At 31.1% G+C, this 19,443-nt stretch overlaps 1 protein-coding gene across 1 annotated transcript in view; it reads right to left on the bottom strand.

Annotated features, from left to right (window-relative positions):
- Nucleotides 1-19,443, bottom strand: part of LOC129921440 (protein singed wings 2) — a 267,225-nt gene that overhangs the window by 79,043 nt on the left and 168,739 nt on the right. Inside the window, exons 4-5 of the mRNA XM_056003266.1 lie at nt 18,586-18,777; nt 18,368-18,526 (exon numbers count right to left, since the gene is read on the bottom strand). Of these exons, the coding sequence (XP_055859241.1) occupies nt 18,368-18,526; nt 18,586-18,777 (351 nt within the window). The remainder of the gene's footprint in view (nt 1-18,367; nt 18,527-18,585; nt 18,778-19,443) is intronic.

Below are 19,443 nucleotides of genomic sequence, written 5' to 3'. Positions count from 1 at the left end.
CACTGTCCACTTAAACGTAAAAAAATGTCAAAATGATATTTTAATTGTCAAAGTGAAATTTTCACCATCCCATCTGAAATTAAAAAATGTGAAAATGATATGATAAAATATCAAAATTGATATTTTAATTGTTGGACGACTTTTGTCACTGAAAAATGTTAATTTGATAGCTGTTATTATCAATTTTTTTTTTCGGTGTACTTTATGAATTATTTGAGGTATATTTTTGCACGAAGTCAGAAAAAATAACTTTAATACAGGCACAACGCACTAAGTTGACTTAGTGCTTTTTACCTGTAACGCAAAAAAAATTAAATCAGTACCAGTTTATAGCAAGAGAAAGCATTAATGAGACTTAGTGCATTTTTCCTGTCTTCAAAACAACATTTTTAAATTTGAAAAATGACTTACAAAGTATCTTGTGAGGTAAATGTAAGAAAAAAGCGGTCAAATGTAAATAGATTAATACAAATTATAAGTTTATCAGCGAGTAAAGACGAATTGAATTGAATTTTCTATATGAATCTTAATAACCTTTTAAAAATGAATTAGAATTCTCGTTCTTAACTGGCTTCAAATTAAATGTTTTCGATACGAAAAAAATAAACCGGGAATACTTCAAACTTAATATGAATTTGACCACAATTTTCGAAACTTGAACGTTTTAAGAATTTTCGAAGAGGGAGAAATACTGTTCCTAATTATCTGCCGGTAAAAAAATGGCCAAGACTGTACTGGGTACACCGAACCTCTTAAATTAGCACAACTAGGAGAAAGACCTGATTGATATATGAGGTGTTCAGAGTAATAATGGGTTAAGTCCATTTAAAATTTGTGCATTATTTTGAACTTTGAAAAGCCTTTTCTCAAGAACTAAAGGAACTTTTGAAATAAAGGTTTCACAGATTTCTTTCTTGTATATTATTTTATGTAGAACAAAACCCTTAATTTAAAAGACCTTTAAAAATCCGACTTATGTATAGAGAAGTGGACTTCACCCTTTATTATTATGAACGCCTCATTTGTAAGAAAGGTGTCATTCCTGAAATTTTTCATTCTTGGTTTTCATCATTACCATCAAAATGTTAGACAAAAGATTTCCTTCCAGAACTAGATGTATTAGATGGAAGAGATTATTTTAAATTACTTCCATTTTTAAAGCCTTCTTTTAATAGTTACTTGTTTTTAATTCTTCAACGTTGTAAAATTTCTGATTTAACTAGGTATAATTGAGATTTTGTCTTTACTTTTGTGCTATAATGTTGTTTCCTTTAACTTTATATGCCAGAAAAGTATTCATTACGAACAAATAATTGCAAATCATTACAGGTAAAAGGCACTAAGTCATGGCTTTTTCTACTTTTGTTCACATAATTATCATTTTTGTTATTCAAAAACCAAAAAAGTTTTTGGAAACTAATGTCAAAATGTTGAGTTTGTGTTTAAAGTGATTATCTGACAAATAACAGTTAACATTGAATTTTCACAAGAGAAATAATCTTAAAAATCGATTTACTCAAAACTATGTTTTTTGACTTAGTGCATTTTGGCTGCATAGCAACGATATATATATATTATATATTTTATCCATTGTATAAGGTTAGGCCCCATATGTGCCAACAAATTTTATATCAATCAATGTACCTATCTTATTAGAAATAAGTTAAGCTGTAGTCAATTGTATATACACCCACCGAAATAATTATAAAGGCAGACGATTTTTTTCGCTTTTAAACCATATAAAGGATATTTAATTTTTACTCCTTGCACGAATAAGATGACAAGTACATACTGGATTGTTTGCCACCCTTTATTTTTATTTAATTCGTTAAACTTAATTTTAAAAATTATTTTTTGAATTTCTGGTGCGAAATAATTATAAAGGCACAGCTGATTTTCACATTAAAAGTGTGGTTTAAAGAGATCAAATGTAACCAAAAGTAAGCAAAACAGTTGGAAAATATATTTAACCCATTATGAACATTTAATAAGTAAAATTGTTCGGTTATTTTTAAATAAGGCGTGAAAAAACCTTGACGCAGGCAGAAATGGGCAAAATTAAGGCTTACCATGAAAATTGATTGTCCAACCGCGAAAAATCTGGAGGAGTAGAAAGGTCCGATTGTGTAATTGATAATTTAATTTACAAAAATGACAAGTATGGTTACCTAAAACGATCAGGAAAGAAGCCTTTGATCGAAGAGAGAGCCAAAAGTGACAAAAAATGAAGTAATTTTCGTGAGAATTTGATAACAAGAGAAGTTTTCGTGAAAATAAACTTGGTAGTGGAAGAACGACAAGTGCAGCAAATAATTCAGTCGGACTTAAGCCATTCCTACGAAAGAAAATGTGGAAAATCGGTGCTCTTATCAAGGCATAAACTTTCCCGCCTTCGCCTCGGTTAAAAGTATACATTCTGGGATGAAAAATTGAAAAACTTTTAAGTTCACCAATGAGAAAAAGTTCAATTTGGATAGCCTAGATGGTGTACACATCTGTTTCGATTAATTGAATTGTAAAAATCTGTAATTCTTCTAAAATACACAGGAGCCAAAAACAAAGTCAAATCAAAAATTTGGCAGATACGTGCCAAGTTATTTTGTTTTTGCTCTCTAATAACATAAACATTATTTCAAATACCTTTCGTGCTGATTTTTGGTGAATTATTTCTCAAACATCGAATTTCACGGTTTTGACTTCTAAACGTCTAAATCTCGAGTAGCAGATTTTTTACATTTTTGGTTTGTATGTGTGACTTTTATAACTTTACAATATCTATCGATTCCAGTATCAATCTTTTTTTTACCACTCTTTGTTTAGGAAATAGCTTTTTGACCTTTTTTCAAATTTACCTCAGTTTCCCCTTCTTATATGTCAAATTTCTAAAAATCCTGAATATTAAAATTTTTAAATGTAATTTTCTCTGACATAATTTTTTTTTACACCTCTAACACTTACCATATAAGCAGGGTGGTGTGGTCGAAAAAACTCAAAAAATGAACTTTAAAGCGTGGCAACCCTATGCCTTGACAGGATGTTGCCAGGCAACCCATGTGCAAACTGTTCCTTTAGACACTACCCTTAGGAAAATATAGCTTTCAACTGGTATAATGAGGTGGATAGGTCGTCCCATGACGGGATTTTTTCCTTTAATATGTTGAAATACAAAAATAAGCACCTTTTCAAAAAATCCCCTCGCAAAAACGTTAAGTTAAATTAAAAATTTGACAGACACGTGTCAAGTTATTTTATTTTTCCTAATTTATCACATACATAAAAATTAATTAAAAAATCTTTCATTCTGATTTTTGGTGAATTATTTCTCAAATATCGAATTGCAGTAGCATAACTTTAAAAAGACTATATCTCGAGTTGTAGATTTTTTACATTTTTTTGTTGTATGTGTGGCTTTTATATTTTTATAATATCTATCGAATCCAATTTCAATTTTATTTCTATCACGTTTTGTTTAGAAAATAGATTTTTGCCCTTTTTCTAAATTCACCTTTGTTTACCCTACTCAAACTTCAAATTTTAAAAAATCCTGAAAATTTAAATTTTTAAATTAAATTTCCTATGACATTATATTTTTTTTATAACTCTTAGGCTTGCCATATAAGCAGGGTCGCATTTTCAAAAATTTGCAAAAATGAATTTTAAGGCCTGGCAACCCTATGCCTTGACAGGATATCGCTTGGCAACCCATGTGCAATTTATTTCCTTGGCACTGGCTTTCAGAAAATATAACTCTCAACTGGTATAACGATGAGGGTAGGTCGTCCTATGGCCGGATCTTAGACTAAAAGGGTTAGTTTTTATTCAAAAACAATGTGGATGTTAGACAGAGAAATGGAAATGGGTACATACATCTTTATATTGATATGGTGTTTATTGACGAAAACTGGTTTGGCACTCCAGTGAAACTGGTAAATCCACTCTCTTTCGAGGTCGGTCTTATGAATTCTGGGGAGGATCAATTATTGCTTAAAAATATTGAGAGACGGAGTTCAAACAAATTTACTTCAGGGGTTATATCATCGACAACCTCAAACAATACTATAGATGTTTAAAACATCAGCTAAAAAGGAGCCAAGATCAATAAAGAGATCGACATCACAGATCAGAGTTCCAACGAAGACAAAGAGATAGAACAATCAAAATCAAAGAACTACTTTGAAGAATGGCAAATTGAAATAGCGGCAAGGAAACAACTTGAAGTTCTAGTTCAAAGTCTTCAGCTGCAAGTGAAAAAACTCGAAGAGAAAGTTTCCTTGCTTGACAACAAAGATTCAGAGTCCTAGCTTCAGTTAAGTCCAAAATATATTGAACCTGAATATCAAACTGATGAAAGAGAGCTTTTATTTAAACTGAGAAAAAGAAAAATAAGCACACCACAAAGAAACGTAAACGTAGTTCCGAGACTCGTTCAAGAAATCAGAAAAGCTCTATAACCGAAAATAACAAAGAGTTGATTACAGGAACTAAAGAAGCGAATAATGTGGTAGCTGTTGCTAAATCATTATCTCACAAACAAAATTACACCACCACCAATTATGATCTCAGGATTTGCAATTTGTGGAGATCTTAAGAAAATGATAGAAAAATGTACTAAAAAAGCTTGCAAATACACATCGTACAACAAAGACAACTGGAAAGTCACAGTCGAAGAAGCCGATGAGTATAGATCGGTCACTGAAGAACTGAGCAAACACCAAACTCAATGGCACTCATATGAGAACAAAGCTACAAGGCCAATAAAAGTCTGTAGTCTGTCTTCAAAAAGTGTAGCAAATCGCAGGAAAACAACAACAAATACTACAAAAAATAAAGAAACTATTTTGGTCTAATTTTTTTCAAAATTGTTGAAAATAAAAAAAAGTGCTTACCTACTATTATTTGTGAAAAAGCAAAACAAACAAAAGAATAATTTAATAATTTCTATATTTTTTATGGTATTTTTTGTTGTTTTCAGGCGATACACTTAAACTTTTTGAAGACAAAATACACAGGTACACGGTTAAAAATTCTGGAGTATTTTTTAATATTTTTTGGGTTACATATAGGTCTACACCAGAAATGTATTAAAATTTAATACCTGACAAATATTAAAATTTTTTAGTTAATACAAAATGTATTAAAATTTAATATAGCTGTAAATACAAAATGTATTAAATTTCAAGTATTGCATATTAAAATTTAATCCTTTTATATTAATTTCAAATAAGAATTTTATTAAAGGTCAATACAAAAATATTTCAATTCAATACCAAATGTACTTAAAGTTAATAGTATTCTTTTCCTAAATTCATTACTGAAAATAAATATCATAAATAATATATGAAATAATATATTAATGTTGATATTATTTTATCTGTTTCACAAACTGTGGCATGTAAAATCTTATTGCCGATCAAAATTCATCTGCAATGTATGCATTTTGCTTCGAAAAAACACAAAGCGCCTTCAAATTAGTACAAATTTACGGTTTTTGATTTAATTTTTTTTTTAGAAAAGATGCCTCAAACAATGGATTTTTTCTTTTTTTAAATGGCTGCTGGCCTCCACAGTACACATAAAAAGGTAATAAATTCCGAATAGACAATGGTCGCCCAATTGTCAAAAAATCAATTTGGCGACCAATGTCAGCTACCGTAATTATTTTAATTACCGACGAAAAACGCACAAAATCTAAAAAACCAAGCACACCACTAATTTTTTAAAAATTATTCACCATTTTCCGCGAAGGAACACGAAGAAAATTTGTTTACTTTTAATTTATAATTTTTTCAAATGACATTTTATAAATAAAAACTAAATACAAATTTCCTGTTAACTGCGTTGAAATATAAAATTTAAAGGCAGACCTGACACGTGTACTGTGGCTGGCGTCGTTTGATTAAAAGTTAATATTCTTGTATTACAATATAATACTTTTTATATTAGTTTTTAATAAATGTAATACAAAAATATTAAAATCTAATACAGTGGTATTAAAATACAATACAAGATTAGAATTTAACCCACAGAGGTTATTTTCTAATAATTTTTGCATTACAAAAAAAAACTTAGTACTTAAATATTGAAATTTAATACAAAAAAGATTAAAAATAATTTTAATATTTTGGAAGTATTAAAATGTAATTTTTTTTGTATTGAAAATTGCTTTAATACAAGAGCTGTATTAAAAAATACTCCAGAATTTTTTACCGTGTATTATTATACTGTTTGATATATTTTAAACCTGATTTAGATATAAACACATATTATTATCATTTTACAATAATAAAATTGATACTCCTTCATATAAAATTAATTCGTAAAATAAATGTTTTTCGAGGTATTTTTTGTTTTTTTCTTATGGAAACTACATTGAACGGCAAATCGGAAAATAATCTGTATCACTTTGAGGTTATGGCGCTAATCCCAAGTGTCAATTGTGAGGTAAGATAGGGGTTGTTTTTTTTTCTGTTTAGGTATATCAAGATCAATTCGAAGTGAAACCTAAAAGGAAAATTCTTGTTTCATCCCTTGTTCTGGAGCTGCAGCCGACCGGCTCACAGTGTGGCCAATCACGAATCTAGCTGGACAAAATTTATAACTCGCGTTAAATCGACTTTTTTTCTAAACAGTTTTAAACAAATGAATGTGAATAGATAAAATTCTATAAAAAAGAAAGATTTTTTAAAAAGAAATCTATAATTTCAAAATAGTGATGAAGAAAATGCATTTTTGAATTTATGTTTCCGTAAACCTATTCTTATGGATATACTTAACTATTTTAAAAAACGCTTGAAAAATCTCAATAAATAAAAACTCTATTGCTATTCACGAAAAAAGAGAGGCGGAATAATTAGTTTTTATTAAGAAATAGAACTTTTACACTTGTTTTTGACAGGTGACATACATGATTTATTTTCTCAATATCATGCTTAAAATTAAAATTTTAGCAATGATTTTAATTAAATATGCTTCACAATCATAAAAAATGGCATCACCTCTTAAAATATCTGCAGATAATTTAAAAAAGTAACTCCTTTTTGTGCGATGCAAACTTGAAACATAAGGGCCTATTAAAAACAGCTGTGTTTATATAACCTTCGATGTTTTTCAAGCTAATAATTCTCTAAATTTCTTCGTGAACCTATTTCTGGCCTTTTACACTTGCTTGCTTTTTGCATTGAAATTCTTTAAAATTTTCCGACAGAAAAGCATCATTCATCAATGATAATGCCTCATTAGTTGAAAATTCCAGTGGTTTAGTGGTTCCAGAGGATCAGAACTTAATCTTTTATACATTTTGATCCTTCACTCAAAGAACATTTCGATAAATCCTTTCCGGTATTATAATCCAGTCAAATAAGGGTTTAACCTCGGAATGAATGTTAGTAGAAATTTTTTTTGCTCAATATCTTCCTTTTGCCATTCTATAACATATCTCAAAAGTCTAGAAAAATCTCATGTCCGCTTTTCGCGATTTCAAGGTCAAAACGCGAAATGGAGATTTTAAAAATTAGCAAAAATAGGCTATGGTATTATATACACATATGATACATGATTTCAAGGTATTTTTTAATGCTGATTCCAAAAAATCTAAAATCAAGGCAATCTGACGTCTCTGAAAAAAGTTATACCTGTTTTTCATCTTTCAACCCATATTATTATAACAGTTGCTATCTTACTACCGAAAAACCCTTAAAAGTAATGGTAGCGGAATCATATTTTGCATGAGGGTTTTCATATCCATTATCATTAAGAATCAAAATAATGCAATGCAAAAAACATTTATATCTATGACAAAATGGTATTTTTTGAGAAAAGGGGAAATTTTGGGATGTGCACTAAAAAACATCCTGGTACAATCTTGGAATTAGTGCTAATACACGGTTAAAAATTCTGGAGTATTTTTTAATACTTTTTGGGTTACATATAGGTCTACACCAGAAATGTATTAAAATTTAATACAAGGCAAATATTAAAATTTTGTAGGTAATAAAAAATGTATTAAAATGTAATATAGTTGTAATACAGTTTATATTAGAATTTAATACCAAATGTATTAAATCTCAATTATTGTATATTAAAATTTAATCTTTTCATATTAATTTCTAATAAGAATTTTATTAAAAGATAATACAAAAATATTTCAATTCAATACCAAATGTATTTAATGTTAATAATAAGTATTCTTTAAATTCATTACTGAAAATAAATATTAATCATAATTAATATAATAATGGTGATATTATTGTCTCTATTTCACATGTTTCTTAAACTGTGGCATGTAAAATCTTATTGCCGATCAAAATTCATCTGCAATGTATGTGTTTTGCTTCGAAAAAACACAAAGCGCCTTCAAATTAGTACAAATTAACAAATATTAATTATATTTTTTTTTAGAAAAGGTACCTCAAACAATGGATTTTTTTCATTTTTAAAATGGCTGCTGCTGACCACAGTACACATAAAAAGGTAATATATTCCAAATCTTATTTCTTTTATTTACCGGAAAAAAACGCACAAAAACCGAAAAACCACGCACACCACTAATTTGTTAACAATTATTCACCATTTTCCGCGAAGAAACACAAAGAAATTGGTTATTTTTTAATTTATAATTTTTTCAAATGACATTTTATAAATTAACACAAAAACAAATTTCCTGTTTACCGCGATTAAAATATAAAAATTAAAGGCCGACCTCACAGATTGGTGGCCATTTTTGACAAACAAATTTAGACAACGTTCGGAATATATTACCTTATTATGTGTACTGTGGCTACTGACGTTTGATTAAAATTTAATATTCTCTTATTACAAATTAATACTTTTTATATTAGTTTTTAATGAATTTTTATTATATTTTAATACAATTGTATTAAAATGTAATACAGCGGTATTATAATTCAATACAAGATTAGAATTTAACCCACGGAGATTATTTTCCAATAATTTTTGTATTACAAGTAGTGAACTTAATACTTAAATATTGAAATTTAATACAAAAAAGATTAAAAATAATTTTAATATTTTGGAAGTATTAAAATGTAATATTTTTTGTATTGAAAATTGCTTTAATACAAGAGCTGTATTAAAAAATACTCCAGAATTTTTAACCGTGTAGGCTAATTTTTTTTGTTTCTATCTTTGTTTGGATATTCTATAACTTATGTCAAAAATCTAAAAAAATCTCATGTCCGCAAGTTCTAATTTTCCAGGTTAAACTAAGTTAGGTGCAGATTTAAAAAAAAATAATAAGAAAACTTTATTCTTATACGTATACCAACATAACCCATACCATTTCAAGGTATTTTTTAACGCTGATTCCAACAAAACCCACAAACAAATCAATATGACCATCCCTGAAAAGTAATGTACCTTATTCTGATCTGACACAAATATCTGAAGAGTAGTTTTTCAATTTTTTCAAATCTGCACCTTATCTTCAAACCAAGAAAATTAGGACTTGCGGACATGAGATTTTTTTAGATTTTTGAGGGTAGTTAAAGAATATCCAAACAAAGATCAAAATGAAAATATTAGCCTATTAGCACATATTCCTAAGATGAACAAGAATCTTCTTTAGTGCATATCCTAAAATTTGCCCCTCCATCAAAAAATACCATTATTTCGTAGGTATATATATTTTTTGTAATGGATTGTTTTGATTTTTAATAATGATGGATTCTAAAATCTTCATGCAAAATTTGGTTCATCTACCATAATTTTTAAGGGTTTTTCGGCAGTAAGTTTGCAACTGTTATAATAATATGAGTTGACAGATGAAAAACAGGACGTCAGATTGTCTTGATTTTAGATTTTTTGGAATCAGCATTAAAAAATACCTTGAAATCATGTATCATATGTGTATACAACACCATAGCCTATTTTTGCTAATTTTGAAAATCTCCATTTCGCGATTTGACCTTGAAATCGCGACAAGCGGACATGGGATTTTTCTAGACTTTTGAGATATTTTATAGAATGAAAAAAGGAAGATATTGAACAAAAAAAATTTCTACGAACATTCATTCCGAGATTTACCCCTTTTTTCTCCTTATTTTACTGTATTATTATTGGAATATGCTTTTTTAATTTTGCGGAGAGCGATTTTTCTGATTTTAACTATTTTCTAATGGATAGGTGAACTTAGGAGACTTTTAACCTTCCGTTTGTTATATTTTTTACATTTTTAAAAATTCTTTTCTACTTTTGTCTCACTATCTACTGTTTTTGTTTATTTAGTTATCAGTTATCACATAAATATTGGTCAAGCAAAATGAAATTCATCTTTAAAGAGCGGTCTAAAGTGTCTTCCACCTTTTTTGTCTTTTTTTCGCTTAACTTGAAGCACAAAACTTTTATATATGTTTTTAATTTTTATTTATTGTCAAAAATGTTCCAAAGATGATACTTGCTCATTAAAAGATCAAAAAACTGTCTTTTCGATCTTATTTGGCAGTTTTGACACATTTTTCGAAAATTTGTTTTTTTGAAAATCTTGACTTCATTTTGAAAAGTGAAAAAAGTTGTATGGCGGTCGAGAAAACGCGAGACATGTAAATAGCTAATCTTGATGACAACACTCCACAATACATTAATTAATTAATTTCAGACCGGAAAAATGCGGAAAAATTAACTTTACCTCTAATTGAAAAACAAAAATATTTTTTTTTGCACTTCCTAGCCTTCTTACAGAATTTTTTTTTTTTTTAAATAGTTGCAATGGTAATTAACAAATAAAAATTATAATACTTTACCTCCAAATGTAGATTAACAATTAAAAAAAAAAACAATTTCAACAAAAAAACTACCACAGCGTTTTTAATCGTCAACCAAACTCAAGCGAAAAATAGAATACTTTGTATTATCTCCATTCAACTGTTGACAAGAACCAACTTTCAAGCTTAGCTTACGCTAATCCGAGATGAAAACAAAAAAACCAAACATGAATTACAGTTACCCATTGTATTGAGAAGCTCAACTCATGATTTAAAATCATGTGGCTAAACTTTTTTTTTTCTATTTTGTCCAGTCAGATTGGCGAATTACCACACTGTGCGGCTGCCGGGTGTGTGTGAAAGCGTACTCATTTTTTGACAAAACCGGGTATCCGATCTATTTGTACAAGAATTAGCAGCAAACAGTGCTCTATGTGTAGTATTCATGTATTTAGTATAATGTAACACACATATATAATGTATTACCTATACACTCCCACGTAACTCTAACTCTTTTATACATTGTAAATGACTAATTATATTTTAGTATTAAATCTACTCTTGAACTATTAACACGCTTCTTTTAATTCGTTTAAGAACATTACATGGTGGCAGCGGTGCAAGTAGAAACCACGCGAGAGAAAAAAAAAAGTAAAATAATTTAGAATACGCGCATTCTTTAATTTGCTTTACGATTAAAATGCCGGATGATATACAAGTTACTGTGAACAACAGCAATTACGCGGTCGAAGCGCCTAATCAATTTACATTTGATGACCCTTCGCAATGGGGTAGATGGAAAAGAAGGTTCGAGCGTTTCAGAATCGCGTCCGGGTTATCTGCAAAATCCCAAGAGGACCAAATAAACACATTAATGTATGTGATGGGTGACGCCGCCGATGATATCTTTTTATCATTTCGTTTGAAACCTGCAGCAAGTCAGGACTATAAATCAGTGCTACAAGCGTTCGAGGATTTTTTTGTTGTGAGGCACAATGTTATATTTGAACGAGCTAAATTTAATTCCAGGTTTCAAGAAGAAGGTGAGTCAGTGGAGAGCTTCATGACCGCAATTTATAGATTGTCTGAAACCTGCAATCACGGTGACCTCAAAGATGAAATGATTCGAGATAGGTTGGTGGTAGGTGTGAGGGATAAAGGGTTATCCGAAAAGCTACAACTAGAACCATCTCTAACGTTTGACAAAGCCATCACTACAATTCGCAGCAATGTTTCCGTTCGTCGTCAGCAGCAAGAGCTTAATACGTCATCACCATCAATCAACCGTTTACAATCATCGAACGAGTCAGCAACAGTTCACAAAAAACGATTTTCGTCGCAAAATCCAACAACAAGTAGTCATCAGAGGCAAAATGACATGAAACAACGGACCTCCAACAACAACAAAAAGAAATGCGATTTCTGTGGTAATGATCCCCACCCCAGCAAACACAAATGCCCTGCATATGGGAAACGCTGCAGCAAATGCAACAAGTGGAATCATTTCAGTTATGTTTGCAAATCTAATAAACTCTCTGTTAAAAATATTAATAGCGTAGCCGAGCAACGAGCACACATTAATATAAATGAAACCTTTATTGGTACCTTTCACACTAAAGCAACTAGCAATACCACTCAGTGGACCGAAGACATTGCCGTTAATGGTGTAAAAGTGAATTTTGTTCTTGATAGCGGTGCTCCGGTTAATGTTATTCCCCTGTTAGTTTTTAATAAAATTTTTTCTAACACTATTTTGAAAGACAGTGATCGCAATCTTGTTGGGCCAGTTGGTGAAAATTTAAAAATAGTTGGTTCCTTTGATGGAAAATTAGAATGCAATAATAGATTTTTATACTCAAGTTGGCATTACGTCCGTGACATTTCTCGGACACAGAATAGATGACACAGGTATTCATCCAGGAAAATCCAAGGTAGAAGCGATCGACGGATTCTCAACTCCAAGCAACGTAACTGAATTGAAAAGATTCCTAGGTCTAGTCAACTATTTAGGCAAATTCGTTCCCGATTTGGCAACAATATGCCATCCACTGAATGAGCTTCTGAGAAACAACGTCAGCTTTACCTGGGGTGTGAGTCAAAATAATGCATTTTTAAATCTAAAGAAAATTTTAATTACAGAACCCGTGCTGAAAATGTTTGACCCAAGCCATAAAACTATTATCTCGGCTGATGCTTCCTCATTTGGGCTTGGAGCTGTCTTGCGACAGGAAGATAGTGACGGATTTCTTAAGCCAGTCACTTATGCATCGAGAACCTTGACTGAGACAGAAAAAGGTTACGCTCAAATAGAGAAGGAGGCGTTGGCGATAACGTGGGCGACATGCGAAAAATTTCGGGATTATGTCACAGGTATGTCATTCTTTATTGAGACGGACCATAAGCCATTGGTTCCGATTTTCACCTCCAAGAATCTAGATGAGTTGACACCCAGGTTGCAAAGATTCAGAATGCGTATGTTGCAGTTCTTATTCAAAATTTTTTACACCCCAGGGAAAGATTTAATTGCAGCTGACGCCTTATCCAGAAGCCCAGTAGTGTCATCAAACCAAAGCCAAGAAAGCGAAGAAGACCTAAGCACTTTCGTGAAAGCTATTATCTCCATCATACCAGCAACAAAAACAAAAATTGATGAAATAAAAACAGCCCAACAAAATGATGCGATTTTAAACGAAGTTAAAAAGTATGTGCAAAATGGATGGCCCATAAAAAAAAAAACTTCTCCAGAAGCAAGGCAATTTTATAATGACCGTTATAGTCTGGCGATTAATGATGGAATGCTGATGTATGCCAACCGTTTAGTCATTCCACATAAAATGCGCAACGAGATGTTAACCAGAATCCATGAAGGCCACCTAGGTATCAATAAATGTAGAGCGCGGGCAAGGCAATCGGTCTGGTGGCCGGGATGTGCAGCACAGGTGGAACATGTCGTCAAAGGGTGCGAAGTATGCATTCAACATACTACCCCGAGGCATGAACCACTTATTCCAACGGAAACACCAAAGAATCCATGGCAGATGGTCGGAGCTGACATTTTCTTTTGCCAATCAAAAACTTTTTTGGTAGTCAGCGATTATTTTTCGCGTTTTCCAGAAATAGCTTTATTGGAAAATCAATCTGCAAAATGCATTATTTCTAAACTTAAATCTATTTTTTCCAGACATGGAATCCCAGAGGTAGTACGAACCGATAATGGGCCGCAGTTCAAACAGCTTGAGATGTCCGAATTTAGAAATTTTGCCAGAGAATGGGGATTCACGCACATCACCTCGAGCCCAAGATTTCCACAAAGCAATGGCTTTATTGAATCAGCCGTGAAAACAGTTAAACTCCTTATGAAAAAAAACGAAGATCCTTACCTTGCTCTTTTAGAGTATAGAGCAACGCCAACTGCAAATGGATATAGCCCTGCTGAATTGCTGATGAACCGAAGATTGAGAACGACTTTACCACTTGCATCTGAGCAATTGCGTCCCAAGTTGATTAATTATGATGAACTTCAGCTCAAAGAACAAGCCTTAAAACGTAACCAAGCAAAGAATTTTGACCAGAGACGAGGCGTCCACAAGCGTCAGGACTTTTTACCTGATGATATCGTTTGGGTTCGAGATCTGCACGTTTGGGGCAGAATTGTAAACAAAGCTAATCTACCACGCTCATACTACGTCGAGACCGAAAGAGGTACTTTTCGAAGAAATTCATTTCACCTTGTTTATTCTTTCAGAAAAGATCTTCCTAAAATACAAAATGACGTACATATTCCGGAGCCTACTGCTGATTCACAATCAACTCCTGTGTCTACCACTAGTGAAGAACCTAAAGGGGGAGAAGAATCCATAAGAAACTCTGACGTGGAAACACATCCCAACTATCTAACAACAACTCGATATGGTAGAACAGTATTGAAGCCGAGCAGATATGGCATCATAAAATCACATTAAATAATATTTTGAATTTGTAATTTATATTATTTTTGAATTCTTAAAAGGGGAGATGTGTAGTATTCATGTATTTAGTATAATGTAACACACATATATAATGTATTACCTATACACTCCCACGTAACTCTAACTCTTTTATACATTGTAAATGACTAATTATATTTTAGTATTAAATCTACTCTTGAACTATTAACACGCTTCTTTTAATTCGTTTAAGAACATTACACTCTACGACTCAGTCAAAACAACATTATTTGGAGTACAAGTCATAACGGCACTGCAGCGATCTGTACGTTAGTACAGATTAGATACATGACCCCTTACCTAGAATTCAACAAGTCTTTTAATGCCAACTTCCCTTACAGACAAGATTAGGAAAACAGTGTACCTTACTCTAATGAGTCGACTATCGCCATCTCCACTGATGGCTCGAAAATGAACACTGGGGTTGGTGCCAGTGGTACCACTTTACTTAAATTGAAGTAGATTTACTTCTTTTTTTCAAAAAAAAATTAAATCTACTTCCTACTTCGCACCATCACGAAAATAACGAATTCTACTTCATTTTAAAATCTCTGTTACAATCTACTTCAAATTATCAAAATATAAGCCAATTCTACTTCTTTTTGCAGAAAAACAAATATTTGACTAAAAATTGTTATAAAATAATGTATTGAAATAATATTTATACCGAAAATATAGAGTTTGAAGGAATTCAATTTTTTGGTTTTAGTTGTTTTTACTAATTAAATTATTTAACTTAAATAAATTTAAGAAAATATTTTTTTTTTAAGATGGATTTTTATTAAAAAATTATATTTTGAAATCTACTTCGATTTTTCTCAATCTACTTCCATTTTTCTTCAAATCTACTTCGACTTTTATTCTGCAAGTGGTAACGCTGGTTGGTGCAGGTTTCTACTCAGAAAACCTCAACCTTGCCAGTTTTTTCAGGTTCCCCGATTATAGCAGTGTCTTAAAAGCCGAAATATTGGCAGTGAAAAATGCTGCTTAACAAATATCCATGATGGCGATATCACCTGCTGTTATCACCTTTTTCATTGATAACCAAGCGGCAATAAAAGCGACCCTAATCAAGTATAAGCTTGTTTCTTGCTCTCGCGAAGAGCTCCCCCAAGGGAAAGCAGCCTTATCGCGGCTTGGGGGTTAAGTAGGTTATTTGTGAGTGTTTCACGAAGTGATATGACAAAAACCAATAGCTTTCAAGATGTGATATGACTACCTCGGTAGCATTGAGATCGAAAGGTTGAACCAATCTCAGGATATACTCTGAGTAACGGGAAAGCAATACAGGTCTACACTGAGTGAGATGATTTATCATCGAACCGGATAGCTTGTTGTCGGACGTCTTTGACGTGAAGCGAAGCAAGTGCGAAGTACGAATGTACCTAGCGCGGAACCATTGTCATGATGGAATTAATGGAATTAACGGAAATAGGTTGATTCTCAAGGATCAACCTTTGTTTGTATTGTAGAACCAATCTCAGGATATACTCTGAGTAAAGGGAAAGCAATGTAAAGCGTGTATATTGATCAAGATTTTACACCCACTTGATTGAAAACTGCGCAAGGGATCCTCGTTCCCTACCTTTACAGAGGTAAAGATAAAAGTATGTCAGACCTTACGTTTTGTACTTGTACTTGTGTTTGAAGCCTTGCTGAACTGTCTGTCTCGTAGTTTCAGGCTTCTATTACAGTTTCAGGCTTCTATTCCTAAAGATCCCTTAACTTAACTTTGTCAAGTCCACCAATGTGGAAGTAAGAGGGGAACGAAAATGTTTGTTGTATTTGTTTCCTCTTAATAAGGGTGCAGTGCAAAAGTAGCTAGAGAACTTGGCTGGGCACTAACGTGCCCCTCGATATAACTTCTTAAGTTTCATTTAAAACTTAAAAAAATGTAATATATGTTTTCAAAAATACAAAACATCTTTTAGAATGGTTTTAAACTCCAATTCAAGTACGCAATTAAATGACAAAAATTGTTACAAGGAAATGTTCATGTTTTTAATACAGGGTGTCCCAAAAGTCAACGTCGAAACGAAAACGGTAGATAGAGTAGGTGCTGACAGTTATCAGAAAAATAATAAAAAAAAAATCGCAGCCATATATTTTGTGAGTTATGGGCATTCGAAAAAAAAATCGAAAAATGGTCACCCTGTGACAGTTTTTCATGTGCCGTGACTACAAATCTTAATTTTTCTCATTTTTTTTCTTTTTTTACGGAACCTTGAATAACCATGCATTCAAAAATTTTAACTCAGCTGCATCAGTTTTAAAGTAAATATTACTTTTTTGCCCAACTAAGTACTAAAAAATTTTACATGACTTTTACATGGTGTAACATTGTTGAGAATATTCCATAAATAACCAAGATGACATTTTTTTTCTTAAGAAATTCGAATTTTTTATTAGGTAATCTTACCATATTATTTAAGTTTTTGTATTCTGAAAGGTTCTGAAAGGGTACAAAACAGAATGCAAAAGAATGATAACAGATGTCAGATGATAGGTGGAAGATGATGGTGAGAAGCAAATGTCAGATGAAAAGTCTCAGGTTAAAGATGACGGGTCATAGATAGGGTTGCCAACCGTGCTCTAAAAAAGTGTATTGTACTCTATTTCACGTTTGTGTACTCTATGATCTATGACTCTGATAGAGTACGTCAAAATACTTTTTTTTTAAGGCTTAAGGCTGAGTGTACCACCCCATAAACATAAGCATCTTCACGTTTACAAATTGGTGGATAACTTTCATATTTCTAAAGCTAGAATTGAATGAAAAAAAAAACGAGGCTTAAATAATATCGACCTTATAATTTCTAAATTTGAACAATTTTAATTTAGAGAGTAAAAAACTAATAATTTTTGTCGTTGTTTTAGGACGACCTATTTGTTTTGTGTTTGTTTCTTAGTCAAACTTAAAATTTAATTTTTTATTAAAATTAAATTTTTTTTTTTATTCAAATTTTGTTCTCTATTTTACTTTGTTTTGTTAGGACCTTAAAATACTAGATTTTTTCTTGTAAAATATCAAAGTATTTAAAATTGAGTTAACCTTCTTATATATTTTTATTTCGATGAATTATATTGATAACTGCAAAAATTGTCATATTCTATCTGTTCTTGCCACTTCAGCATTCACTGAGACAGTATTTTCGGTCTTGAATATGAAATGGTGAGAGGAGAGTAATAGGGCTTCGTTGAAATTAATCAAAAATGAGCTCTTAATGTACTTGAATTTTGAATTTGAACGTTTAGTCATACACATATTTTAAAAACATCAAAAAATTGTTATGTACTGTAAGAAGCAAAAAAAAAAAAATAAATAAATTTTCAAGACTTAAAATAAATGGTACTCTTCTTTTTTCAAATGTATTCTTTTTTTTCGTCTCTGAAATCAAATATACTCTATTCCTTCTTAAAAAAGTTGGCAACCCTAGTCACAAATAACATATCACAGGTTTAAGAAGACTGGTGACATATGAAAAGTAACAGATAGAAGGTGAAAGGTGATAATTGCTTTATAACAGAAGTTGACAGGAGATGATAACAAATGACAATAGATTGCAGCAGATGGTGGCAAACGACGGTAGATGACAGTAGTTTACAAGAAGGTATCTGTTTACAACAATACAAACCATAAGAAAGAAACTATTTTCTACCTACTTTTTGTAGAAGATTTCGTTTTAAGCTCAGAACACGAAAATTTCGAAGCCAATACCCAGCTTCTAATACATCAATAGTGCGAATGTTGTTGTTATCGAGATAAACATCGATCACGTCTCTGTAACGCTCGTTATCTCGTAAGGGACTTATATCTGAAATCTTAAGATGTTGATAAATTTGATTTAAAAACAATTAATATCAAATGAAATACATCTTACCTTGTTATTGGTTGCATACAAAATTGTTGTATTTGGCGGTAAATATGACGGAAGGTTATAAAAGTTCAAACCTGAACAGTTTATTGCATAGAGTGGAGTTAACGATTTTCCGTCATCACTTTTCATTACATAATGTACCGAACAGCTACAATTTCTCAATTCTCTATGCGAGTTACACTCCATCTTGGATACCTAACAGTTGTATGGCGAAATTAATAACTATTATATTTGTTACTTTTAATAACAAAAAGAGAAAAAATATATAAAATAATAAAATTTAACTTTTACGGATAACCTACAAATAACTAAAAATAATATACAGGGTGTCCAGGAATAAGATAAGTAAAATTTAAGTATTGATTCCTGTTTATATTCAACAAAAAAAAAAAATAAAATGCACGACTGGGATTTAAGATTTTTTATATAGAAATCTGGGAAATGTAGGTACCTGCTTAACAAAAACAACATAAAATTCGTTTTTGAAGCAATAGCACAACATCTGAAATCAAATTGACCCACAAACCAAGTATATAGTTTTATTTAATATATTAAGATGCATTTTTAGAAAAAAAATTCAAAATCGTAAGAGCCGTTTTAAAAAAAAAAAACTAATTTTTATCAATAATTTTTTGGAAACAAAAGTTTTAAAATAAAATTGATTTCCCATTTTGTAGAAATCACTAATCACCATCTAACACCAAAATTCAATGCCAAGTTTTGGAAAATTTTAATTTTCGACAAACAAATTTTAATTTTTTTTTTAAATCCAAAATTAATTTTTTTAAATTTAATTTCTGATTAATATTAAAATTATAGGTATAAATGCTTAAGCATAAAAAAATTTCGTTGAAATACAAT

The sequence above is a fragment of the Episyrphus balteatus genome, chromosome 1 (genome assembly GCF_945859705.1).
Source record: "Episyrphus balteatus chromosome 1, idEpiBalt1.1, whole genome shotgun sequence".
Taxonomy (NCBI): Eukaryota; Metazoa; Arthropoda; class Insecta; order Diptera; family Syrphidae; genus Episyrphus; species Episyrphus balteatus.
This window is presented reverse-complemented; position numbering and strand designations above follow the sequence as displayed.